This window comes from Indicator indicator, chromosome 14 (assembly GCF_027791375.1).
Source record: "Indicator indicator isolate 239-I01 chromosome 14, UM_Iind_1.1, whole genome shotgun sequence".
Taxonomy (NCBI): domain Eukaryota; kingdom Metazoa; phylum Chordata; class Aves; order Piciformes; family Indicatoridae; genus Indicator; species Indicator indicator.
The window spans coordinates 23,459,874-23,487,012 of record NC_072023.1 but is presented as its reverse complement, the minus strand read 5'-3'; the positions used below and the strand labels follow the sequence as shown (position 1 = coordinate 23,487,012).

At 46.8% G+C, this 27,139-nt stretch overlaps 1 protein-coding gene across 1 annotated transcript in view; it reads left to right on the top strand.

Annotated features, from left to right (window-relative positions):
* Nucleotides 1-27,139, top strand: part of CALD1 (caldesmon 1) — a 160,370-nt gene that overhangs the window by 31,412 nt on the left and 101,819 nt on the right. The window contains exon 2 of the mRNA XM_054386507.1: nt 875-986. Within this exon, the coding sequence (XP_054242482.1) occupies nt 916-986 (71 nt within the window). The 5' untranslated portion in view covers nt 875-915. The remainder of the gene's footprint in view (nt 1-874; nt 987-27,139) is intronic.

Sequence of the window (27,139 nt, the reverse complement as noted above, 5' to 3'; positions counted from 1 at the left end):
ACAAAGCAGGGACAAAAAGAGAACAGCTTTCCCTTTTCTGGTAGTCATTTTTGGTTTGGGGGCTGCAGGGGAATTCGGTAATACTCGGCTTGAAGGGATATAAACCAAGGCTGGAAAAGTTTTGTGTATGAAGAACTGTAAAGGGGGAAAATATTTCATGGACTAAATCATAAAGAAAAAGGTAGGGCACGGGGAAAATGTGTGGATTAAACTAAAAAAAAAAGTAATAAATATTGCTACTTCGCATGCTTTGAGCAGGCTTTAGACATAGTTTGGCTCTTCCTGGGTGGTATTTAAAAGATGCAGCTTCTCTGTTTTTCTCCTTTTCTTTTCTCTTTTCCTTTCTTTTTTCTTTTCCTTTTCTCCTTTTTCCTTTTCTCCTTTTTCCTTTCTTTTTTCCTTTCTTTTTTTCTTCTTATTTTTTTTTTTTGAAGAGGGGGTGGGAACGGGCAGATGAGGACCAACTCTGCAAAATTTCAATTATCTGTGCAACTTTCTTGTGCTTCCAGTTAAAAATAGGAAGTTTAAAGTTAAAATCCTGCTGAACTGTTGCTTGTATTGGTAGAAAAGACCTGCAGCATTGCAGATAGCTGTGGTTAGCAGATGTATACAGCCCTTACTTAAAGCATGTTGATTTAATTTTAACTAGGAAGCTAAAGGGGCAGGCATGGGCTATGTTTATCCTACAAGGCATTTAATGAATCTTGTTTATCTCAACAATACTGAGGAAGTTAAAGTTTTCTTTTTGATGGAAAAGGAAAACAGTTAGAGCGAAGTTAAGAAAGCAAACCAAAACTGAGCGCGCTCGGGGGAAATGCACCCATTGTGTTTTCTTTCTTTCTTTCTTATCTAAGTGATCATCTCCCTTTTATAGATTTGGATCTTTCCAGAGCTCTGAACACTTGAACACCCACCATGGATGACTTTGAACGCCGCAGAGAACTCAGGAGGAAAAAGCGTGAGGGAATGCGTCTGGAAGTAGAGAGGTGAGGTACTGCGTGCGTGGGGCAAACGCTGCCAGAGGCTTGCCTCTGGTTAGCAGTGGCCTTGAGGGTGCCTGTCTGGAATTCCAAAGGATACTATAGCTAACTGAAGAGCCCTTGCTGATGGTATGCTCCACACAACAGCTTTAGTGAATGCTGTGACAGAGGGTGAAAGCCAGGGGTGTCTGGTGTCTTACTGTCTTAAGCTGTTGTACATTCCCTGGATTCTGGTTCTATTGTTCTGTGGAGAAATGTAAGCCATGAAGGGGGACTATGACTATGTGAAATTACTGACAGGGAAACTCACACCTAGATGCCACATGAGTGAGTGCTGTGCAGACATAGAGTTCAAATGATACCAGCTGAAAGCTGAGATAGAGTTGGTATATGTAGTGTAGTGTATCTGTGAGCAGTCTGCCACTGCTGTGCAGTTGCTGTTGTATTGCTGCTGCCTGTCAGTAGTTATTCATTTACAACTACTTTATGTGGGCACCAAGGGCACCAACGTTGTTACCACATATTACAGATTTACCTCGGTGCAAATGAGAACAGAACCTGACATGGGTATGATGATGTCAGTTTGTGGAAGGAACAGCCTGCAAATACTGAGAGTGACATTTTGCTCACTAAGCCCATTTTACACCTGTACAGTTCTGTTTGCTTTAGTGGAATGATTTACACTGGAGTAAGCAGTCAGGCTCCATTTATTTTTGTAATGTCTTCTTTGATACAAGAATCTGATTTAGTTTATTAGCACTGCAGTGGCTAAGAAGAAAAAAAAATAGTAACTTATGTTGAAGCACATTTTTGCATTTAATTTGTTTTCTGGTCTTTCCATGTGCTGGAATAAAACTGTGGTGTTTTAAGCACTGCAGGAGAAAATACATTTTTAGAGCAGTTTTAAATGGAAGTCAACAGAATGCAATAGCAAATATATTTTGTATGCCTGCTTTGAAGTTTTTTAATAAGGCTCTGCTATATGAGCAGGGCTCTCTGGTGGAAGCTGATGCTGGTTGGGGAGATGGGGGGTAAATGCCAGGTAGACAAGATGCAACTGATCTATTTCTTTTCAAAGGGTTACCATACTGAATACTCAATTATCTTGAATTTCTTTTGTGACTCTATGATGCTGAGTGAACTCTCCTCAGGCCATAAGCTGAATCCATGAGCTCTGGAAAGCAGCAGCATTGCCTGCAGATAAATAAACTCATGTGCAGCCTGGTGTCCAAAGGGAAATGAGGTGGCAGCTGGGAAATGAGGTGGCAGCTTCCCTTTGCAAAATACAGCCATCACCTGGTGGATGACATCCCCAGAAGGCAGAGAAGCAAATGCGCCATGCACTGAACTGTCTTCTTCTTCCAGAAGGTTTCCCCCCAGGACTGAGGCAACATGTTTTTGTTGAGCAGAGTGGGAGGGATTGCAGAGCCCATCCAAGCACATGTTATAACACAGGGCAATTGTGCACTTCTACTGTAAGTGTGCTTTAAGAAAATCTTTTTAAGGAAAGGCTGAGACTTTAGGGTTTGTTGCTAATGGTGGCCTAGGCAAGATGTTGTGGGGTGTAGTTTGGGAGATGTTTTCTACTACGGAAAAAATGTCACTGAAACTTCCTAAGCTCTTGTGTGAGTGTGCAGAAGCTGTGGTGTGGTCTGATCATCAGCAATGTGGCATGGCTGGCTTGCAGAGGCAGTGACAGCTGCAGGGAGTTAGGGACAAGGGGCTCTGCCCTTTCTGGCATAGAAGCTGATATCCAGGACTTCAGGTGAATCCATAAGTCCCTGTGCAGCCTGAAATTTTACATAGGAGTCCAGCTCTGGCCCCTGATCATGCCCAGAGAAACCAGAGCCCTGGGGAGGCAAAAGCTGCAAGCAGCAGCTCACCACTGTCCCTTGAAGGAACCCTCCCTGGGCAGCCCTGCAGGCTGATGGCAGTACCTGTCCCTGGGGGATGGAAAAGCCAAGCAATTGCTCCAGAGAGCTATGGCTGCTGACACTGGAAACAGCCTTGTCCCCACCCACCCATATTTGCTTTTGGGAGCACTTTTGCTGCATCTGGGGCAGCTTTGCTGGGGTTTTGTGTAGTAACTTCAGTGGAGGAGGCAAGATCGATGGCAACCCAGCTGGAGGAGAAGGGCTGGGGCCCATGTCCCACTTCTCTGGCAAATCACTACAGAAGCACTCCGTGCCCTTTCCCATGCATTTGAAGGCTTTTAGCAGTAAATTGGTGTATGCTAAAGCTTGCTGTACTCTCTCTGCTGCTGCTAAATTAAAGCATTCAAGTATCATGAGTCAGACCCCTTAAAAGTCACAAGACTGCTTTAAAAACCTTGAGATCTTAAAAATAATTTAGTCTGGCCTTTTTATTTCCAGTCTGCCTCAACCATAGCAGAGTGTGATTCTCAGTTCAGATGAGACTCTGGCAGCTGGGACCTCACAAAACCTGCCCTAGCAGGGACAACACCGGGGAGGAGCTGAGCATCTGCCTCTCTTGCATTGTGCCACTCACACCAAGCTTATTACAGAAAAAAAAAAGTTAAAAATAAAGCTGGATTGGTTTTTTTGGTAAAATCAGACATTTAGGGATTTGGGGTTCACCTTTAAAAATGCAACACACATTTAAAAATGCACACACATTTAAAAATGTGTGTGTGTGTACGTGCCTTAAGCCACACCAACCTGCTTGCCAGACCTTCCTCTGTCAGAGTGCTTTCAGGTGTTTTATCAAGTGAATTGTGCAGTCCTTGTTGCAGTTTGAAGGGGGAACTTTAGCCTCGTCCCTGACTGCAAAAAAGTAAAATAAATTACCATTGGATACAAAAGAAAAATAATGATAAGGCCTATAGAATTCATTGGCTTGCTACTGGGGATATAGAGTAGTGGCATAAAGAGTTCTGTCTCTCTTTTCTTCTTCTGTTGCTTCTACTTGCAACTCCTCTCTCTTCTGTGGCCTTGCCAGGGGATCTCTGTTTTGACTACTGTGTGAGGTAAGGGGAAGAAGGGAGGAAGTGGGGGAGGAGGAGGGAGTGGGGGAGGAGGTGAATGGGTCCCCTAGATCTGTCCAGGGGGGTCTAAGGAGTTTCTGTGTTGTTTCTGGGCTCCTCAATTCAAGAGAGATGTTGAGGTATTGGAACGTGTCCAGAGAAGGGCAATGAAGCTGGTGAGGGGTCTGGAGCACAGCCCTGTGAGGAGAGGCTGAGGGAGCTGGGGGTGTTTAGCCTGGAGAAGAGGAGGCTCAGGGGTGACCTCATTGCTCTCTACAACTACCTGAAGGGAGGTTGCAGCCAGGTGGGGGCTGGTCTCTTCTCCCAGGCAACCAGCAGCAGAACAACAGGACACAGTCTCAAGCTGCACCAGTGGAGGTAGACCTGGGTGTTAGGAGGAAGTTCTTCACAGAGAGAGAGATTTGCCATTGGAATGTGCTGCCCAGGGAAGTGGTGAAGTCGCCATTCCTGGAGATGTTCAAGAGAAGCCTGGATGAGGCACTTAGTGCCATGGTCTGGTTGATTGGATAGGGCTGGGTGATAGGTTGGACTGGATGATCACTGAGGTCTCTTCCAACCTGGTTCATTCTATGATTCTAATTTGTAAATATCTCTCTACTGTACATCTATTGTATATTTTGTTGTGTATTGCATTTCATATTTGCAGAGTTTAGTTTGCATGTAAGCAGAGCTTCATTTCCTTCCAAAACCTTCTGAGCTAGACTAGTAATTTATTTTGGAGGGTAGTTTCTCCAAATTAGCTGGGCTGGTGGTGTGGGGTGTGTAATTTCAACCCACCACAGCCCTAAAGAGTGGCACAAAGGCTGATCATGCTCCATCAGCTCTGACTACTGCTCCCTGCATTTCCCTGCACTCTTCCATCAGTGGGCAGTAGCCTTGCTATGGGGAAACCACTGTGGGTTGTACACTTCTACTCTGGGAGATGGACAGATGGTTGATCATATGTAGGTGGTAGGATGTCTGCCAGGTCCCACAAGCACAGTTTAGGCTTCTCTGAGTTGAGCAGTAAATCCAGAAGAGCAAGCAGCCATATCAGGCAGCAGGATTTGTAGCTGCTGTTCCATCGGCCAGCCGCAGTGATGCAGTCTGCTGTTTCCTGGGATCAAGACACGGAAAGCCTGCCTTCCCAGCCTGGAGAAGAGGAGGCTCAGGGGTGACCTCGTTGCTGTCTACAACTACCTGAAGGGAGGTTGTAGCCAGGTGGGGGTTGGGCTCTTCTCCCAGGCAAGCAGTACCAGAACAAGAGGACACAGTCTCAAGCTGTGCCAGGGGAGGTCTAGGTTGGATATTAGGAGAAAGTTCTTCACAGAGAGAGAGATTTGCCATTGGAATGTGCTGCCCACGGAGGTGGTGGAGTCACCATCCCTGGAGGTGTTCAAGAGTGGATTGGACGTGGCACTTGGTGCCATGGTTTAGTAGTCATGAGGTCTTGGGTGACTTTGATGATCCTTGAGGTCTTTTCCAACCTGGTTGATTCTGTGATTCTGTGATGGAGGGGTGCACATACCTGATAGCAACATGGAGTTAAGCACCACAGGTCCAGAAGGGAGTGGCTTGACCTTATTGTGTCTTCCCCAGGGGCCAGAGGCCATGTGGGAGCTGATCAGGATACATGTACTGTCAGCTGCCCAGCTGTCTGTCCTGCTGGTGCCACTGATGTGCAGCCACTTTTATGTCAAAACTTTGAGATGCTTAAGGCAAGTTTGATCCTTGAACACTGGATGAGGTGCTTAGTGCCATGGTCTGGTTGATTGCTTAGGGCTGCATGATTGGTTGCACTGGATGGTCTTGGAGGTCTCTTCCAACCTGGTTGATTCTATGATTCTATGTGAGGCTTGGCTGATACAGCTGAAGGCTGTGCAGCCATCCAGCGAGACTAGGACAGACTGAGAGCTGGGCACAGAGGAACCAAATGAGGTTCAACAAGGATAAGGGCAGAGTCCTGCATCTGGGGAGGAAGAATAAACTGCACCAGTACAGGTTAGGAGGTGATCTGCTGGAAAGCTGCTAGGTGGAGAAGGACTTGGTAGTCCTGGTGGATAACAAATTGTCCATGGGACAGCAATGTGCCCTGGTGGCCAAGAAGGCAAATGGGATCCTGGGGTGCATTAAGAGGAGTGTGTCCAGCAGATCCAGGGAGGTTCTCCTTCCCCTCTACTCTGCCCTGGTGAGACCTCATCTTGAGTGCTGTGTTCAGTTTTGGGCTGCCCAGTTTAGGAGGGACAGGGAGAAAGTCCATCAGAGGACTACAAGGATGATTAGGAGATTGGAGCACTGCTTGGTGAGGAGAGTCTGAGGGACCTGGGGCTGTTTAGTCTGGAAAAGAGAAGACTTAGAGGGGATTTAATAAATGTTGATAAATATCTGAGGGCTGGGGGTCAGGAAGGAGAGGACAGGCTCTGCTCAGTTGCTCCCTGTGATAGGACAAGGAGCAATGGATGTAAGCTGCAGCACAGGAGGTTCCACCTCAACACAAGAGGGAACTTCTTCACTGTAAGGCTTACAGAGCACTGGAACAGGCTCCCCAGGGGGGTTGTGGAGTCTCCTTCTCTGCAGAGTTTCAAGGCCCATCTGGATACATTCCTCTGTGACCTGAGCTAGATTGTATGGTCCTGCTCTGTCAGGGAGGTTGGACTTGATGATCTCTTTGGGTCCCTTCCAACCCCTGACATCCTGTGATCCTGTGATATTAGACTTTTTGTCTGGTTGGATGTTTTGTATTGTTAGTTTTCTTCTTTTCTATTAGAACACTGTTGGAAACAATGATTTGTTGTGCTGCACAGCCCTGGCATTCTGGATGGATAAGCTAAGGCTTGATCTTGAGGAGATACTGGCTTTGTCTTTAAAGACCAGCAGTGCAATTCCTCCCTGGCATGTGCTTTGGTTAGCAGTTCATCCTGTGGCAACTCAGATAGTGATTGCTACCAACTCAGAAAGGTAGTGAGGTTTTTTGTTTGTTTATTTGTTTGTTTTTTGGGGGGGTTGTTTTTGGCGTTTTAAGCTCTTACAATTTCAAGGCATTCCACACATCTTGGCCTCCCCACACAGGCACCCACCCAGAAAGTTTGTCCATCCAGAATGTTTGGACTATTTTTATTTGTCTAGGATCTCTGGACGCCTATCAGCATGTTTGTAGCAGTGCAGACCTGTCTAGGGGGCATGTGGCCAACAGCCACAGGCATATGGGGCTTTGTCAAGCTTTCTCCCAGGCTGTCAGATTTATTGCACATGCTGAGGCTGGCAGAGACCCAGCAGCTCTTGTACCTCATGGGGGAAACAAGACTTTCCAGGCACAAGCTGGGAAAAGCAGTGTTAGCTGTGCCAGCCTGCTAGCATTTTGCGTGTGGTTTGTACTGTTCAGGTGTGAGGTCAGGGAACATAGGAGCCTACCATCCATTTGGGTGATGGCTGCTCTGCAGCAAAGCCAAGGCTTTGAACTGTTCCTCAGAGGCAGAGAGAGTCCTGCACCTAGGGCATAGTTGGATACAGCCCTGGGGTCTTGGTCCAGAGCTGGCTGAAGTCAGTGGGAAGATTTCTATCAATTTCAATGGGCTTTGGATTAAACCCTACCTGAGTTATTCCAGGCAGATGATATATGAGACAGTCTCAGTGGTCACAGCCTAAAGGAGCTGGACAAATGCTTTGCCTTCCCAGCCACAGGGCACATACTGTGCTGGAGTGTAGGTCACAGAAGTGAACTGCACTTAACTGGCTGCAAAAAAAAATCCTCTATGTGATTGCAGCACAGGGGACTGGCTGCTTTCAACAAGGGATAAAACAAATGTCACCTGCTACCTTCAACCCCTTCCTAGGCAGTAAAAGATGTTCTCTTGAACAAAATCACCTAGTTTTGTCATTTTGATGTTGTAGCTGACACTGGAAGGATTTAGCCTGGGGCTGAGCAGAGTGTGTGTGTGTTGGAAGGGGTGGTGCTTTGTGAATGTCTTGCTGATGAACTTTGGTCTGTGACAGCTGCATGCAGCTGCAGTGAAAAACTGAGGTGAAATACTTCTTGAAGTGACAATAGATCTGCTTCCTTCACATCTGCATAGCTGAGAGCAAAAATTGGCCCCTTGAACTCTCCAAAGAACAGCTCTCAGGTTAACCTACGTGGCACTTAAGCCACAATTTTGTAACTGGATGCTTTGCCATTGACCCAGCAATGCATTTTCACTTCTCCCTGGTCTTGGGGTTCTTTAAGAAATCGGTTTTGGAAGCTGATTCAATTTGCTTCATCACCATACCATCACTGTTGCAAACCTCATGAAGTTCCTAAGATCATTGTCAGACTGCTCTTAGTTTAGCTGAAGCTTCACTTTGAATCTCACAGTCTCACAGTATAACAGAGGTTGGAAGGGACCTCAAGAGATCATCAGGTCCAACCCCCCTGCCAGAGCAGGATCACCCAGGGTAGTCTGCACAGGAATGCATCCTGGTGGGTTTGGAAAGTCTCCAGAGAAGGAGACTCCACAACTCCCCTGGGCAGCCTGTTCCAGTGCTGTCACCCTCACTGAAAATAAGTTTCTCCTTATGTTGAGGTGAAATCTTCTGTGTTCTAGTTTGAACCCATTGTTCCTTGTCTTATCACTGTGAACCACCCAAAAGAGCCTGGCCCCCTCCACTTGACACCCACCCCTCAGCTATTGATAGACATTGATCAGATCCCCTCTCAGTCTTCTCTTCTCCAGACTAAACAGCCCCAGGGCTCTCAGTCTCTCTTCCCAGGGGAGATGCTCAAGTCTCCTAAGCATCCTCCTGGCTCTCCCTTGGATTCTCTCCAACAGGTCTCTGTCTCTCTTGAACTGGGAAGCCCCAAAACTGGACACAGTATTGCAGGTATGGTCTCAGCAGAGCAGAGTAGAGAGGTAGAAGAACCTCCCTAGACCTGCTGGACACCTTTCCTGCTGCACCCCAGGATCCCATTGGCCCTCTTGGCCACAAGAGCACATTGTTGTTCCATGGGGAACTTGCTGTCCACCAGCACTCCAATACCAACCACAACTCTGCCCTTCCTAGTGCTCTTTGCTGATGGACTGAAGGTCATTTGATGGAGAAGGAGAGGAATTGTTGCAAAAATACAGTAAAGAGAAGTGGCCATCTAATATTGAAACTGAAGTCACTAAAAAGGCTCTGACCCCTGTCAAATGAATTTCAGTCTAGACCTGTGAATGTAAGTACAGACCCAGTAAGGTATTTAACCCTCCTGTTCCTGTTCTAGTGCTCCCACTGAGGCTAGCATAGCTGATTCACCAAGGTAAGAAGGTAAAACCAGCAGGATACTTGTCCACCACAGAAAGTAGACAATTTTCATTTTCCTGTCCAGGACAGTGAGCTGAAGTGGGTGTTCATCTTAGATCAACACTGAGTGACCACAAACAGCTTTTGAATCTGCTTCTTATTCCTTCAGTGGAGTTATCTCTACTATACAGTGGCAGATGTTAAACAGCCTTGAGAGCTGTGCTGGTTTTGACTGGCTTTCTTTGTAGTAGTTAGTATGAAGCCATGTTTGAACACAGAAGAACTTGAACATAGAAGATTTCACCTCAACATGAGGAGAAACTTCTTTACAGTGAGGGTGACAGAGCCCTGGAGCAGGCTGCCCAGAGAGGTTGTGGAGTCTCCTTCTCTGGAGACTTTCCAACCCCACCTGGATGCATTCCTGTGCAGACTACCCTAAGTGATGCTGCTCTGGCAGGGGTGTTGGACCTGATGATCTCTTGAGGTCCCTTCCAACCTCTGATATACTGTGAGACTGTGATGTTTTGGATTTGTGCTGAAAAGAGCGTGGATAATACAAGGATGGTTTCGTCTTTTGTTGAGCAGAGCTTACACAGCATCCAGGACTTTGCTGCTTCTGACTTTGCCCCACCAGTCAGTGGGCTGGAAGTGCATGAGAAGCTGAGAGGGGACACAGCCAGGACAACTGACCATATGATGTCATGGTCAGCAACAAAAAGCTGGAGGAAAGGGGGGGCACAAACTTCAGAAACTTGAAATGCAAAAAGCTACATTAATGGAACACTGGTTTAAGGTTTGTGAAGGGTCAGAGGCTTCAAACCTCCTGCACCAGCCACAGCATAGCAGTGCAGTGCCTCTAACTGTAGGTATGGATGCCCCTTCTGGGAGGCACAACATCTCAGCTTCCCCAGCACCATTTTCTCTCCCTTGGCGAAGGAGTAGTACATCAGCATTTCATGTAGGATACCAGCAGCAGCAGCAGAGACCAAAGACATTGTTCTTAATCAATCCAGAATGAAGGAAATTCAATACTTGATTCTTGGGTCTACAGTTGTCAGGCTCTTTCTTGGTCAGGGTAGGATTCTTCATCTCCATAGACTTAGCCTATGTCAGTTGTCACAAAAACCTGGATGAACCTTTGCTAAATAGTCTTGGACTCCTAACCTTTTCTCTCCATAAATCACAGACTCACAGAAACATTCAGGTTGGAAAAGAGCCCCAGGACCATCAAGTCCAACCCAGAACCCTACTCTACAAAGTCCACCCCTAAGCTGTATCCCTAAGCAGCACAGCCAAACCACCTTTAAACACACCCAGGGCTGGTGACTCCATCACCTCCCTGGGCAGCACATTCCAATTTCTGACCATTCTTTCTGAGACAGGAATTTTCCTAATGTCCAGTCTGAACCTACTCAGTTGCAGCCTGAAAGCCATTCCCTCTTGTTCTGTCACTAATTACCAGAGAGACCAGCACCAACCTCTCCACCACCTCCTTTGAGGTAGTTGTAGAGAGCAATGAGGTCTCCCCTCAGCCTCCTCTATTTCAGACTAACCATCCCCAGCTCCTGCAGTCACTTCTCACAAGATTTGTTATCCAGGCCCTTCCCCAGCTTCTTTGCCCTCCTCTGCACTGGCTCCAGCACCTTGACATTGTCTAGAAAGACAATAAATTTATGACAGAATCCTCAGCTGTTTGGTCACTTCCCACATGCCTGGTACCCACAGGTAGGGTTAATTTAGTTCCTTGTTTAAAGCCTTCTCAGGCCAGAGGATTGTGGATAGCTCAGCACACAAATCGATACACTTCAAATCAGTTGGTTGAATGTTCCGCATTAACTCTTCTTGATTAAAAAAGACCTTATTAATAGAATCATGGAATATGTCAGGATTGGAAGGGACCACAAGGATCATCAAGTTCCAACCCTCCTGCCATGGTCAGGAACACCTCACACTACATCAGGCTGGCCAGAGCCTCATCCAGCCTGGCCTTAAACACCTCCAGGGATGGATCCTCAACCACCTCCCTGGACAACCCATTCCAGGCTCTCACCACTCTCATGGGGAAGAACTTCTTCCTCATGTCCAGCCTGAATCTCCCCACTTCCAGCTTCCTTCCATTCCCCCCAGTCCTGTCACTACCTGATAGCCTAAAAAGTCCCTCCCCAGCTTTCTTGTAGCCCCCTTCAGACACTGGAAGGCCACAAGAAGGTCTCCTCAGAGCCTTCTCTTCTCCAGACTGAACAGCTCCAACTCTCTCAGTCTATCTCCATAAGAGAGGTGCTCCAGCCCTCTGATCATCCTTGTGGCCCTTCTCTGGACACCTTCCAGCATGTCCAGATCCCTCTTGTAATAGAGGCTCCAGAACTGGATGCAGTACTCCAGGTGGGGTCTCACCAGAGCTGAGCAGAGGGGGAGAATCACCTCCCTTGCCCTGCTGGCCACACTTCTCTTGATGCAGCCCAGGCTCTGGTTGGCTTTCTGGGCTGCAAGTGCACACTGCTGGCTCATGTTGAGCTTCTCATCCCCCAGCACCTCCAAGTCCCTCTCCTCAGGGCTGCTTTCCAGCCAGTCCCTGCAAAGCCTGGATTTGTGCTTGGGATTGCCTCGACCCAGAAGCAGGACCCTGCACTTGGTCTTGTTGAACCTCATGAGGTTGCAATGCTCTGCAACGCATTTCACTTAGCTTAAGCACAAGCCCCAAACCTACTGCCTTGTTCTACAGGGAAGCAGCAGCTGATTCAAAATCCTTGTATCTTTATTCACATAAAAAAGATGTTTCCCGGCAAATCCATTGTGCATTGGTACGTTCACCTGCAATAATATATTCTATAGCCTGCAAGTACTTGTTGCAAGTGGTTGATGGAATACATCCTGGTGGCCCAACACTCGAATTGAGGTGGGCCATGTGGGGTCTGGATGTTTTTGTTGGCAGAGGCTCATCAGGGGATTTGATAAATGTTTATAGATCTCTGAGGGCTGGGGGTCAAGAGGGAGGGGACAGGCTGTGCTCAGTTAGGGATAGGACAAGGAGCAATGGATAGAAACTACAGCACAGGAGGTTCCACCCCAACATGAGGAGGAACTTCTTCACTGTGAGGGTCCCAGAGCACTGCAACAGGGTCCCCAGAAAGGTTGTGGAGTCTCCTCTGGAGACTTTCAAGACCCATCTGGATGTGTCCCTGTGAGACCTGCACCAGATTCTATGGTCCTGCTCTGGTAGGGGGCTTGGACTTGAAGGTCTCCAGGAGCCCCTTCCAACTCCTAACATCCTGTGATCTGTGATCCTATCCCTGTGCATACCACAGTGGTTAATGTGGTATTTGTTGACTCCATAGCAAATTGTTCTGCTTGCTGACACCACCTCTTGGTTTCTAGTGCAAGATAGAAGGGGTTGTGAGGTCTCCTTCTCTTATAGACTTTCAAGACTCATCTGGATGTGTTCCTATGTTATCTGTGGTCCTGCTCTGTCAGGGGATTGGACTTGAAGATCTCTGTAGGTCCCTTCCAACCTTTAACATCCTGTGATCAAGTGCTGCTCAGACAGATGGTTCCTGTCACACAGGGGAATTGCTGGTACAGCTCTCTTTGCTGTTGGCTAAGAGGGAAGGTGGGAGTAAAGCCAGCCAGGCTGTCCTGGCTCAGCATCTGAACTTGGCCTCAGAGGCCAAGCAGCTACCTATGGGTGATGCATCTTGGCTGGGCTTGGACCGGGGCTTCTGAGCCCAGCTGCCGAGGTGTGAACTACCTGCAGGAGACTGGACATTGCCTATGGAGGAGGTGTCACGTAGAGACATCTGAAAGGAGAGCATTGGCAGTATCTAATGTGCCCTTTTGCTCTAAACAAGAGGGAAGTGACTGAAAGCAGCCTCCAGAACTGCAAATTTCCAGACTTGAATGGCTATGGTCTCTTAGCTGTTATATTGCAATGCCTTAGAATCATAGAATCATAGAATCAACCAGGTTCGAAGAGACCTCCAAGGTCATCCAGTCCAACCTATCACCCAGCCCTAACCAATCAACCAGACCATGGCACTAGGTGCCTCATCCAGGCTTCTCTTGAATGTCTCCAGGGGTGGTGACTCCACCACCTCCGTGGGCAGCACATTCCAATGGCAAATCTCTCTCTCTGTGAATAACTTCCTCCTAACACCCAGCCTAGACCTCCCCCAGCACAGCTTGAGACTGTGTCCTCTTGTTCTGCTGCTGGTTGCCTGGGAGAAGAGACCAAACCCCTACTGGCTACAACCTCCCTTCAGGTAGTGGTAGACAGCAATGAGGTCTGCCCTGAGCCTCCTCTTCTCCAGGCTATACACCCCCAGCTCCCTCAGCCCTCACAGCCCTCACAGGGCTGTGCTCCAGACCCCTCCCCAGCTTCGTCTCTCTTATCTGGACACTTTCCATTACCTCAAATCTCTCTTTAATTGAAGGGCCCAGAACTGGCCACAGTACTCTTTTTATCTTTTTACTCTTTTTTACAGCTTTCTTTTTACTGCACAAGAATGCTGTTGAACTTGTTGCTTAATTGTGTTGCTACTCTTCAGGGTATTCTGGGCTCAGAATGGTACAAGTCAATAGACATGACAGAAACTGGTGGCCACCCTGCTGTCAGACTCCTTCAGGAGCAACAGGAAAATCTGTTTAGCCAGTGGCTTTTTAGGACCTTCTGCTTCTCCATATGAGTTTGCATTTTAGCAACATCTAATGTCTGAAATTAAACCAGATAACCAGAAGATTAGATTTCCCTTTATAAAAATGAGGCCAATTTGTTGTTGTTTTGTTTGTTTGTTGGTGGGTTTTCTTTTTTCAGGGATCATAGATTAAATGAAGCCAAATGCTAACAAGTTTTCCACGTGAATAAGCACAGTATGCAAATACCATTAAAGTTTTGGCAGCCTGGGCAAAGTTACCCTTTTCACAGCTCAGTACAAATGATTAGAGAGGAAAAAAGTGATTTGCAAATTCACCTAGGATGGATTTGAGCTTGCAGATGCCTCTATTTTGGTCAATTAGCTCCTGTATTTTGGGCTTTATGCCTTTAAATGGAGCTTTAATTACTGAGGATAAATGTTTATAATCAGCTTTCCCCCCCCCCCCCTCTCTCAATCATAACTTACTTCCTAGCTCGTGCTAAGCAAAGAGAATCCTCCTTGTGAGCAGACTGGCCTTGTGTGATCAAGGTCTTCCATGAAATCAGGTGGTTGTGCTTCTTGGGCAACTTGATTCATCTGTGCAAAGCTCAAGAATTGTATATCTGTCCAGAAATAAGGTCAGTGGGCAACTACTGCTTAGAAAAGAAGTCTGGTGACACACAGTCCCTGAGCATGCTGGCAGGCAGTGTGACCAGAGGGGTCAGCTTAACAGAAGTGAAAGGTCTCTGAATTAGAATGATCAGTAGTTGTGACAGCCTTGCAACTGAGCTTTTCTCTTCCTGGGGAGCAAGTAAGGGTGACAGGAAGCAGAAAAGTAAGCAGAATGCTTTTCTTTTTGCTTATTGGAAAATATAAACCATAGGGTAGTGTATTTGACACCTAAAGGTTAGCCTACTCTTTGTTGACATTAAGAAAATGTAAATAGATGTCCTTTTTCTCCCTGTTATGGCAGAACCTGTTGGTTTGACTAAATAAATTTGCTTATTCAGAGTCTTTGCTGGATAGTCTGGTGAAGAAAGGGCAGCCTGTTTGTCATGCTGGCAGAGAAAATCAAGGGGAAGCTGTAACTCAGGAGGTAGTTAGAATCATAGAATCAACCAGTTTGGAAGAGACCTCCAAGGTCATCCAGTCCAACCTATCACCCAGCCCTATCCAATCAACCAGACCATGGCACTAAGTGCCTCATCCAGGCTTCTCTTGAACATCTCCAGGGATGCTGACTCCACCACCTCCCTGGGCAGCACATTCCAATGGCAAATCTCTCTCTCTGTGAAGAACTTCCTCCTAACACCCAGCCTAGACCTTCCCTGGCACAGCTTGAGACTGTGTCCCCTCCTTCTGCTGCTGCTTGCCTGGGAGAAGAGACCAACCCCCACCTGGCTACAACCTCCCTTCAGGTAGTTGTAGACAGCAATGAGGTCTGCCCTGAGCCTCCTCTTCTCCAGGCTATACACCCCCAGCTCCCTCAACCTCTCTGCCTGTCTTTTTGGTTTGTATTGGTTTTAATATAATTTTTCAGCTTGTTTTCATTTCATATTTGCTGAAAACATGCCCTTGGTTTTGTTTAAAGTAGCTTGTGACTCATTTCAGTGTGGGAATTATTTAAACCAATAAGGGCCACGTGGATGATCAGAGAGCAGGAGCACCTCTCCTGAGAAGACAGATTGAGAGAGTTGGGGCTATTCAGTCTGGAGAAGAGAAAGCTCCAAGGAGACCTTCTTGTGGCCTTCCAGTATCTGAAGGGAGCTACAAGAAAGCTGGGAAGGGACTTTTTAGGGTGTCAGGGAGTGATAGGACTGGGGGGAATGGAGCAAAACTAGAAATGGGTAGATTCAGATTGGATTGTTTTTCACCATGAGGGTGGTGAGACACTGGAACAGGTTGCCCAGGGTGGTGGTGGAAGCCTCATCCCTGGATGTTTTTAAGGTCAGCCTGGATGTGGCTCTGAGCAACCTGATACAGCTTGAGGTGTCCCTGGCCATGGCAGGGGGTTGGAACTGACTGATCCTTGAGATCTCTTCCAACCCTAAGGATTCTATGATTCTAGCAAGTGGTTACCCTCTAGGCGGACTGTGGTGTTCTTGTGCTGAGGCCTTAAGAGAGGTGCTGAAAATTGGTACACAAAAGCAAGGCTTCTTCAAAGGTTTTGCTAAGTTACTTCTCCATACTAGTTCTGCTCTTTTCCACCAGCACAAGACACATTGTCTCCTGATGTTTAAACTGATTCACTGGAGCAAGCACTCCCTTCTTTGAGAGCCTTCTTGGTGTGATTTAAACCTGATGTATGTCATGGTAAATTTTTAAGTCAATGAAATACACACAGTGGAAATAATCAAATTACCATAACTTGATTTACTGCTTGTCAGCTGAGCTTCTTGCAAGGAAGGTATTTATTGTTGTTAAACACTGTGGGAGGGTCAGCCCATTTACTTTGAGACCAAGAGGTTTGCATGGATATAATGTGTTTGGTTTCAGACTAGGTTTGAGATAAGCTTCTGCAGCATCTGTGTACATACAAAGTCTTTGTGACTCTGATGAGGTGCATTGACACTGAACTCCTGGACCCTCATACTAAAGAATTTCTTCCTAATACCTAGTACAAACCTACCCTGCTCTGGTTTAAAACCATTCCCCCTCTCCCTGTTGCCACACAGCCTTATAAAAAGGCCCTCTCCAGCTTTCCTGTAGGCCCCCTTCAGGTACTGGAAGGCCACTGGAAGACTGTAAGGTCTTCCCAGAGCCTTTTCTTCTCCAGGCTGAGCAACCCCAACTCTCTCAGCCTGTCTTCCTAGGAGAGCTGCTCCAGTCCTCTGACCATCTTTGTGGCCCTTCTCTGGACCCTCTTCATCAGGTCCATGTCTTTCCTGTGTTTAGGACTCCAGAGATGAGTACAACAGTCCAGGTGGGCTCTCACCAGAACAGAGTGGCAGAATCATCTCTCTCAACCTGCTGGCCATTGGCCTTCTGGGCTGCAAGTGCACATTGTTGGCTCATGTCCTTTTTCACATCCACCAGTATCCCCAAGTCCTTTTCCACTCTCCTCTCTCCTCTCCTCTCCTCTCCTCTCCTCTCCTCTCCTCTCCTCTCCTCTCCTCTCCTCTCCTCTCCTCTCCTCTCCTCTCCTCTCCTCTCCTCTCCTCTCCTCTCCTCTCCTCTCCTCTCCTCTCCTCTCCTCTCCTCTCCTCTCCTCTCCTCTCCTCTCCTCTCCTCTCCTCTCCTCTCCTCTCCTCTCCTCTCCTCTCCTCTCCTCTCCTCTCCTCTCCTCTCCTCTCCTCTCCTCTCCTCTCCTCTCCTCTCCTCTCCTCTCCTCTCCTCTCCTCTCCTCTCCTCTCCTTCTCCTTCTCCTTCTCCTTCTCCTCCTCCCCTTCCTTCATGAGAGATGATTGCAACATTGTATTGATAAGGTGCCTCATGCTATCCCTCAAGATGAAGTTCTCAACATCTAGTTTGGTGTTCTACTATTTCCTCAGGCAGAAAACTTTTATGACTGGATTGAAAGGGGAGAGGGGAAGAAAAAAAAATCCCCTCTCTTTCCACAGAAAGAGCACATCTGTGAGTTTCTTTAGAATAGGTGTCCTTTGTTAGCCTGGAACTGCTAAGCTGAACAGTCCTCACAGCTTTTTAAAGTTCATCTCCAGCACATAGAAAATGACGAGCTTTTCCTGGGTGCTGCTGCTGAGAACATTCCTGAGATTCTCTGGCAGCTATTACTTCAGTGCCTTAATAAGGCAGTGCCATAGCTGGGAAAGACAAGGAGATGACTTTTCTAAACAGTGGCTACACATGAATTCCTTTTATGGTCCAGCTTGCACTGTGGGGTATTCCTCTGAAGGTCAGCAACATAGATAACAAAATGCTTTCCTCTGCAGCTTGCTTTCTGAGTAGAGGCATCCTGTGTCTGGTGCCACATGTTCACTCTGCTCTGAGAAGAGAAAAGTACTTGGGTAGGGAAAAGTAGAAAAAGGGAGGGGGAAAGAAGACCCTGAAGGGCTGTGTATTCTGTATTGATCTTATTGCTGTGCTCACTGTGCTTGCAGGAAGTGAATACCATGTGCTGGGCTGGTATTTTGTTACAAAATGCCCCTAATAAACTCCTCAGTGGAGCTTTAGGGTTGGGGTCATCTCACAGTGACACCAAGGGTAAATTTTCATGTCATGCTTATGAATTTGGCTTTTCATTCTCCCAACACAATGGGACAGGGTACACTAATGACACTATCAAATCAGGGAGTTGTTCTGGGAAGAGTGGTTGTCTGTGCTGGAATGCTACAAGATGAATTTCTTTAAGGAGAAAGTTTAATTACACACACACCCCCCTTCCCCCTCCCCCCCTTCCCATTTCTCTCTTGTACAAGCTACTGAGTCTTACTGGTTGACAGCAGCTGAACATGAGCCAGCAGTGTGCCCAGGTGGCCAAGGAGAGCTAATGGCATCCTGGCCTGCATCAGGCATAGTTTGGCCAGCAGGAGCAGGGAGGTCATTCTGCCCTGTGCTCAGCACTGGTTAGACCACTGGTTAGTCCTGTGTCCAGTTCTGGGCTCCTCAATCCAAGAAAGTTGTTGAGTTGCTCAAATGTGTCCGGAGAAGGGCAACGAGGCTGGGGAGGGGTCTAGAGCACAGCCCTGTGAGGAGAGGCTGAGGGAGCTGGGGGTGTTTAGCCTGGAGAAGAGGAGGCTCAGGGGAGACCTCATTGCTGTCTACAACTACCTGAAGGGAGGTTGTAGCCAGGTGGGGTTTGGTCTCTTTTCCCAGGCAGCCAGCACCAGAACAAGAGGACACAGTCTCAAGCTGCACCAGGGGAGGTTTAGGCTGGAGGTGAGGAAGAAATTCTTCCCAGAAAGAGAGATTGGCCATTGAAATGTGCTGCCCAGGGAGGTGGTGGAGTCATTGTCCCTGGAGGTGTTTAAGAAAAGCCTGGATGAGGCACTTAGTGCCATGGTTTAGTTGATTGCTTAGGGCTGGGTGATGGGTTGGACTGGATGATCTTGGAGGTCTTTTCAAACCTGGTTAATCCTGTGAACATGTTTATCTTTCACTAGCATGTAATCATCTTCTTACACTGGAGGATTGCAGAAGTTCCTTCAAGGATATTTTCTTCTTTCTCACCAAAATCTTTCATGGGATGGATAAATCATTTCAGTACTCTAAAGAGAAGGAATTATAAAGTCATTTCAGTACTTAAAGAGAAGGAATATATTGGTGATTGATGTGATATGAGAAAACTCCCTAGTAAGTAATGAGAATCTCATTATGTTTTGTCAAGCCTGAAATCTGTAGGATGAGAGCAAATGGCATCAGGCTGTGCCACTGTAAGTTTAGGTTGGATATTGGAAGAAACTTCTTCACTGAAAGGTTTCTCAAACACCAGAAGAGGCTCCCCATTGAGGTGGCTGAATCATTGTCCCTGGAAGTGTTTAGAAGAAGAACAGATGTGGTGCTGTGAGACATGGTTTAGCACCAGGTTTGGAGGAGCTGGATAAGGGTTGGAATCAAGGATCTTAAAGGTCTTTTCCGACCAGAACAATTCTCTGATTCTATATGTACAGGATATATATCAATGGAACAAAGAAAATGATAAGCTAGGCCAAGCAGAAAGGTTTAGGAGTAATCAGGTGTGTAATTGAATTTTCAACTTACTGATTATTGTCAGATGGACAAATTCAGTGCATAACAAATCATTAAGACAAAGAAATACTATAACTGTGTCACCAGTTCTGACAGTGTTTGAGAAAAAAGAGAAGCACTTGAAGGTGTTTTGGTGACTGAGTGACTTTCTTCATCTGTTTTCCTGTTGCTCCACTGGCTCCATCCTGATTTCACCTATTGTGCTCACATCATAATGACAACAAGATCCTGATGTACTGCATTTGATATCATAGGTCTTGCATGCTTGTGGTTATGCTGACTTAGGAGGGAATGTGGCTTCTCAGTCTGTTGGCTGTGTGGTTTTGCTGGATGTATTATCTTGCTTTGAAGAGATAAAGGCATAAATACACAGAAATGGAGCAAAGATTACAAAGCATGCAGTCTGGCTGATGCAAGCCTTTAAACTCTTGTCAGTACTTCCTGATAACAGAGGAATTCTGAAATAGAAACAGTTGTTAATGAATATATTTTAATGCAGGATAGAAGGGGTTGTGGAGTCTCCTTCTCTGGAGACTTTCAAGACCCATCTGGATGTGTTCCTGTGTGACCTGTGCTGGATTCTATGGTCCTGCTCTGGCAGGGGGGTTGGACTCAATGATCTTTGGAGGTCCTTTCCAACCTCTAACATCCTGTGATCCTGTGTGATCCTGTGATCCAGAAGGTAAGGGTTGGGCCCCTAGTTAAATTCAGAGGAGACATTTAACAGGCTGTGTCATACCTTCATAGCTGTTCCATGTGATGTTCCATTCTGTGATTTGAGACTCGCAGGCACTTGTTTCAGTCTGAATCCTGTTTTCAGTGGTTGTGCACATGTAGCAATTACTCTGGGTTTAAGGGATTGTTGATTGCTTAGGGCTGGGTGATTGGTTGGACTGGATGATCTTGGAGGTCTCTTCCAACCTGGTTGATTCTATGATTCTATGAACTGACAGCAGAGATCATCTGCTGGAGTGAGTGCAGAGGAGGGCAGCAAAGCTGGTGAAGGGCCTGCAGAATAAACCTTATGAAGAGTGGCTGAAGGAGCTGGGGCTGTTAAGTTTGGAAAAGAGAGGGCTGAGGGGAGACCTCATTGATGTCTGCAGCTACCTGAAAAGACTTTGTGGAGAGGTTGGTGCTGGTCTCTTCTCACAGGTAATTAGTGATAGAACAAGATGAAATGGCCTCAAGCTGCCACTGGGTAGGTTTAGGTTGGACATTAGGAAAGATTTTTTCCCAGGGAGAGTGGTCAGGCATTGGAATATGCTGCCCAGGGAGGTGGTGGAATTGCCGATCCTGGATGTGTTTTAAGGTTGTTTGGGTGTGGTGCTTGGGGCTATGGTTTAGGAGTGAACCTTGTAGGGTAGGGTTCTGGATTGGACTTGGTGATCCTGAGGCTCTTTTCCAACATGAATGTTTCTGTGATTCTGTGACCTGCCCTCTACTCACTATACTGCAGGGTGAGAATACTGGTAAGATGTCTTGATGACCTTTCCCTCACCAGCCCATCTTCTTTTATCAGTTATTCTTTCCTCAGCTTGGGCTGTGCCCTGTCATCAGTTTTGAAGCCAATTTCTTTATGGAAGTCAATAGGGAGTCCTGCGCAAAGGGAAATGACATAGTGTTGCCCTTTAGTCCTACCTCCAGAGAAGCAGACTTGGGGACACAAGCACATTTTTCTAATTAGCAAGCCCTGAATTTATAGCAGGAGTTCATTTGCTCTCGACATCCGGCAGCCACCCAGCAGATTGTAAATGAGGCTATTTGTATACAAGCCCATTGGTTTTAATCAAAATACTCGGAGTGTTGTCTTTATTTGGATTACAGATGGGAAATGTTGAGGTCTTCACTGCTTTGAGGTAAAGAATGTGCCATTTTTATGGGCAACAGGGAGTGTTCTGACTTAAAATGTCTCCTTGTCCCACTGGAGTGCCTGATTTTGTAGGCTGCCACTCAAGTAGCAACTGCGTTTTGCTTGACATAGAATCATACAATTGTAGAACTGTCAGGGTTGGAAGGGACCTCAAGGATCATCCAGTTCCAAACCTCCTGCCATGGGCAGGGACACCTCACACCACATCAGGTTGCTCAGAGCCACATCCAACCTTTGCCTTCAAAACCTCCAGGGATGAGGCTTCCGCCACCTCCCTGGGCAACCTGTGCCAGTCTCTCACCACCTTCATGATGTAAAACTTCTTCCTAACATCCAGTCTGAATCTACCCACTGAATCTAGTTTTGTTCCATCCCCCCCAGTCCTGTCACTACCTGACAGCCTAAAAAGTCCCTCCCCAACTTTCTTGTATCCCCCTTCAGATACTGGAAGGCCACAAGAAAGTCTCCTCAGAGCCTTTTCTTCTCCAGACTGAACAGCCCCAACTCTCTCAGTCTGTCTTCATATCAGAGGAGCTCCAGCCCTCTGCTCATCCTTGTGGCCCTTCTCTGGACACATTCCAACACCTCTAGATCCTTCTTGTAACAGAAGCTCCAGAACTGGATGAAGTACTCCAGGTGGGTCTCACCAGAGAGGAGCAGAGGGGGAGAATCACCTCCCTCAACCTGCTGGCCACACTTCTCTTGAAGCAGTCCAGGATGTGATTGCCTTTCTGGGCTGCAAGTGCTCACTGCTGGCTCATGTTGAGCTTCTCATCCACCAGCACCCCCAAATCCTTTTCTTCAGGGCTGTTCTCAAGCCAGTCCCTGCCCAGCCTATATCAGGGCTTGGGATTGCCCTGACCCAGATGCAGGACCCTGCACTTGGTCTTGTTGAACCTAATGAGATTGTCATGGGCTCACCTCTCCAGCCTGTCCAGGTCCCTCTGGATGGATCCCTTCCCTCCAGCCTGTCTGCTGCACCACACAGCTTGGTGTCATCAGCAAACTTGCTGAGGGTGCACTCAATGCCTCTGTCCATGTAACCAACAAAGATGTTGAACAAGACTGGTCCCAGGACTGAGCCCTGAAGGACTCTGCTTGTCACTGGCCTCCAGTTGGACATGGAGCCATTGACAGCCACTCTTTGGGTGTGGCCATCAAGCCAGTTCTGATTGGTCTATCCATCAAACCCAGACTGCACCAGTTTGGAGACCAGGATGTGGTGCGGGACAGTCAAAGTCTTTGCTCAGATTGAGGTAAATGATGTCACTTGCTCGACCTTCATCTATAATGTTGTGATCTTGTCACAGAAGGCCACCAGGTTTGTCAGGCAGGATCTGCCCTTGGTGAAGCCCTGCTGATTGTACCCAATCACCTCTTCACTATTCTTCTGCCTCAGCAGTGCCTCCAGGAGATTCTGCTCCATGATCTTACCAGGCCCAGAGATGAGAGTGCATGGTCTATAGTTCCTTGGGTCATCCTTCTTTCCCTCTTTGAAAATGAGAACTATGTTTCTCCTTTTTCAGTCAGTGGGGACCTCCCTGGACTGCCATGACTTTTGGAATATGTCTTTATAGTCTGTAAAACACCTCTACTATGCTTCTGCAAATGTAAGCTGTTATCCTGCGGTCAGCTTTTAGTGGGGTTGGGTGTCAGGTTCATGGCCCTCTTCTATAGTGCCTTCAAGTTGTTCTGCAGGGCAGGATAAAGAGAGTTGCAGAAGGATTTAATATGAAAAGTGTTAAACCAGGATAATCTCCCTGCTTGTTACAGCTCAGACTCTTTAAACCTTAGGTGAAGTCAGGATGTAAGCATAAGGGCATAAACACAAAATGTAAGCAGGTACTTACTTGAAAGGTAGCTGAAAGTGGTGGGAATAGTAATGCCATTTTAACTGGTTTTACCCTTTCCTTTAGCACTGCAGTGCCTCTCACAACACAAGCTGCTTTGTACATCCTCATAACCAGACCATCCAAAATCTTGTAAATTGTTTAATAAATGTATATAATTATGCATCTTCCTTGTAACGTGGTAGTGCTAGCAGGGAGTGAACGGAACAAAATCAGAAATGGGTAGATTCAGGTTGGATATCAGGAGGAGATTCTTCCCCATGAGGGTGGTGAGACACTGGAAGAGGTTGCCCAGGGAGGTGGTGGAAGCCTCATCCCTGAAGGTTTTGAAGGCCAGGCTGGATGCAGCTGTGAGCAACCTGATGTAGTGTGAGGTGTCCCTGCCCATGGCAGGGGGCTTGGAACTGGATGATCCTTGAGGTCCCTTCCAATCCTAACTATTCTGTGATTCAATGGCACAGCCAAAAACCTATCAGATGAGAAGCATGAATCCTTTTTGCTTGTCTGTTTGTTTATCAGTTCTTTCCCAAACTGCAGAAGCTGGAGAGTGATGTAGAGATCACCCAGGCCCACAGTTTTTAACACCATCATTTTTGTTTTGGCCGTTTTCATACAGAGAAGCCACGGAAAGAAGCTTTGGAGATAGGCATCAAGAACTTTTCTCCATAAGTTTTAAAGTGTTTAGATTGGAGGTTGGCCCACCTCTGTTGGTTACATTTAATAAGAACTCCATCTGTGATTTAGTGTGTGGAAAACTGGATGTGCAGCCTTTGTTTATCTCTGCTACTCAATGTTGAGTCTCAAATGTTGATAGGGAGATATTGCAGTGTGTGTGTTGATTTTCCCTGGCAAAGGATGATGAGTAGGTTGACAGATGCTGGACTTGTTAGCTGTTGAGTGTCTGGTATTGAGATGCTGAGTTGATTTGCATAGCCTATGGTGTTTTGGCTGGGCAGCTGGTTTTAGTTCAACGAACACTCTTAGAAGCTGGAAAGGAGTGCCAGCACCTCCTTCTAGCCCTTTGCCACTGAATGTGGTGGGGTTGCACCTGATACAGCTTTTATTTAAGGGTGGACTGAAGGGTCTTTTAAATGCCTGTGCAAGCTTTAGTCACATCTTGAATGGTCAGTGGACAGGGCACTTTTATGTGTTGCTGAGTGTCTGTGTGAGAGAAGGACATGGAAGACATCTGGAGACTCACTCTGGCCAAAACTAACAAACATGATGCTGAGTTTTTGGGAAAGCAATCAGAAAATAGGGCAGGAGCAATACCAGACCCTTTGGCTAAAGATCTTTTTCTGCCATTTGTGAACTGAATTCACCATCTGGGACAGAGGCTATGGCTATATCAGATTATTATTTTTGCCCTGTTTTTGTTTTCCTCTTTTTTTTTTCCTTACCCTTAAACCAGAACCACGTCCCTGTTTCTTGTAAATGTGCCTTTGTCATCATGGCTTTAGGCTGTCATAACACATTTTACCTCAAGCCCCATCTTTAATCACTTGGTGGCAGACCTGGGAATAGAAGCCATGTCTCAGCCACAGGACCGCATCATCTCTCTAAGGCAGAGAACAGCTGTGAGCTTTCTTACCCAGCAGCCTGCTTGGCAGTTTGCTTGCAAGCTGTATTTTGGGCATCCTATAAACCAGAGCAAAGGCAACTTCACCTTTTAATAAAGAGTGATGCGAGTCTCAGAAGACACAGAACTGCCTGCAGTCTTGTTTATGCAGAGGAAGGGAAGGTGGCAGTCGAGCCTGTACATTTAGTGGACATTGTGAATGGATTGGGATGAGATTGAACAAGGCTAAGTGCAGGGTTCTACACTTGGGCCACAACAACTCCATGCAGTGATACAGGCTGAGGACAGAGTGGCTGGAGAGCAGCCAGACAGAGAGGGACCTGGGGGTGCTGGTTGATAGTAGGCTGAACATCAGCCAGCAGTGTGCCAGGGCATCCATGAAGGCCAATGGCATCCTGGACTGGATCAGGAATAGTGTGGCCAGCAGGACAAGGGAGGTTATTCTTCCCCTGTACTCAGCACTGGTCAGGCCACACCTTGAGTATTGTGTCTGGTTCTGGGCTCCTCAATTCAAGAGAGATGTTGAGGTACTGGGACATGTCCAGAGAAGGGCAACGAAGCTGGGGAGGGGTCTGGAACACAAACCCTATGAGGAGAGGCTGAGGGAGCTGGACATGGAAAGCCTGGAGAAGAGGAGGCTCAGGGGAGACCTCATTGCTGTCTACAACTACCTGAAGGGAGGTTGTAGCCAGGTGGGGGTTGGTCTCTTCTCCCAGGCAACCAGCAGCAGAACAGGGGACACAGTCTCAAGCTGTGCCAGGGGAGGTCTAGGCTGGGTGTTAGGAGGAAGTTCTTCACAGAGAGAGAGATTTGCCATTGGAATGTGCTGCCCAGGGAGGTGGTGGAGTCACCATCCCTGGAGATGTTCAAGAGAAGCCTGGATGAGGGACTTGGTGCCATGGTCTGTTTGATTGGATAGGGCTGGGTGATAGGTTGGACTGGATGACCTTGGAGGTCTCTTCCAACTTGGTTGATTCTATGATAATAAATTAAGATTTTAAAGGGGGGTGAGGGGTGGGGAATATTGTTGAGGTAACTCAACTCCATTTGCTTGCCTTCCTCTTTCTCAGCCCCACTCTCCATTATTTATCAATTAAATATGCTAAGAGTAGCAAGCTTTGGACTGCAGATTTGGGGAAGGGGTGGGATAAGAGTTATTTTCTTGTTCCAAAAGCTGTAATATTGGATACCAGAGAGAATGAGAGTCATATGCAGACGATGTTGTTGAGTTGCCATTGGTAGAACAGAACGTTCTGTCCCATCCAGCTATGGTCGTTGCTGTGTCTACAACCATACGCCGTGACTCAAACATAGATGTCAGTCTGTAGCACTTGTGTGGTTTATAGGCTCCTCACTATGCCCTAAACTGTGTGCAATAGATTAAACTGCCATTAAAATTCCATGTCTCAGAACCGCTTATTTTGCTGCTTTAGCTTTCCTCTGCTTCCATGAAGAGTTACACACAACTGAAAATAATCTTATCGTTCAGGCAGTCAAAGGTTCCTGTCTGCTATTTCCTCTGCAGACAAAATTCTTATTGATTTCATCCCTAAAAAAAAAAGGGGGGGGAGGGGGCCTTGGGGTGTGGGAGGGGGTTATGTGCTTGTATGCTTTCTTTTCATGAAAATTCATATTAGTAGAAGCCTTCAGTGATGGGGAGCTAGAACAAGGTTGTATCAGTGTGAGAGCTGAAATCCCCCCTACTGACAATAACCAGGCTAGCTCAGTCTGGAAAGAAAATGAAAGCTGTATTTACAAGCAGATCTACAATCTATGATGAAATGCAATGAAATGGCTTCTTTCCTCTGCACTAGCTAAATCGTGCTTAGCAAGTCCTCTTTTCCTCCTAGGTGTACATCAGTTCATTGTCTTTCAGTACTATCTGGAATCACAAATGAGAAATCAGCACCCAAGATTTAAGTTGAATTTTAACTTAAACTGGTATTTTCTTGAACTGTAACTCAGTCCAAACCATTGCTTTAAAATGTTGGTTGGAACTCAAATCTTGACGTGAATCAAAGTAGCCAAACTGAAGCCAAACAAAAGCTGAGATTAAAAATATACATTAGTTGAACTTTATGGTCAGAACTGTGCTTCAGAGTCCCTTCCATATGGGGTATGTATACTGGAGAGAAAGGCCTGTGGCCCAAAATTCTTGCAGTCTTAATTAACACAGGGTGTGCACAGCTCATTGACAGAGAAGTGGCAGAACATACAGGCAGGCAGTTACAGATAACATAAACTGTGGTCACAACTCAGCTAATTAACAGTGGAGTTATTAGAAAATGTGACCCAGGCACATCAGTTGCAGTGGAAACCCAACTTTATCGGGAGAGCAGAAATG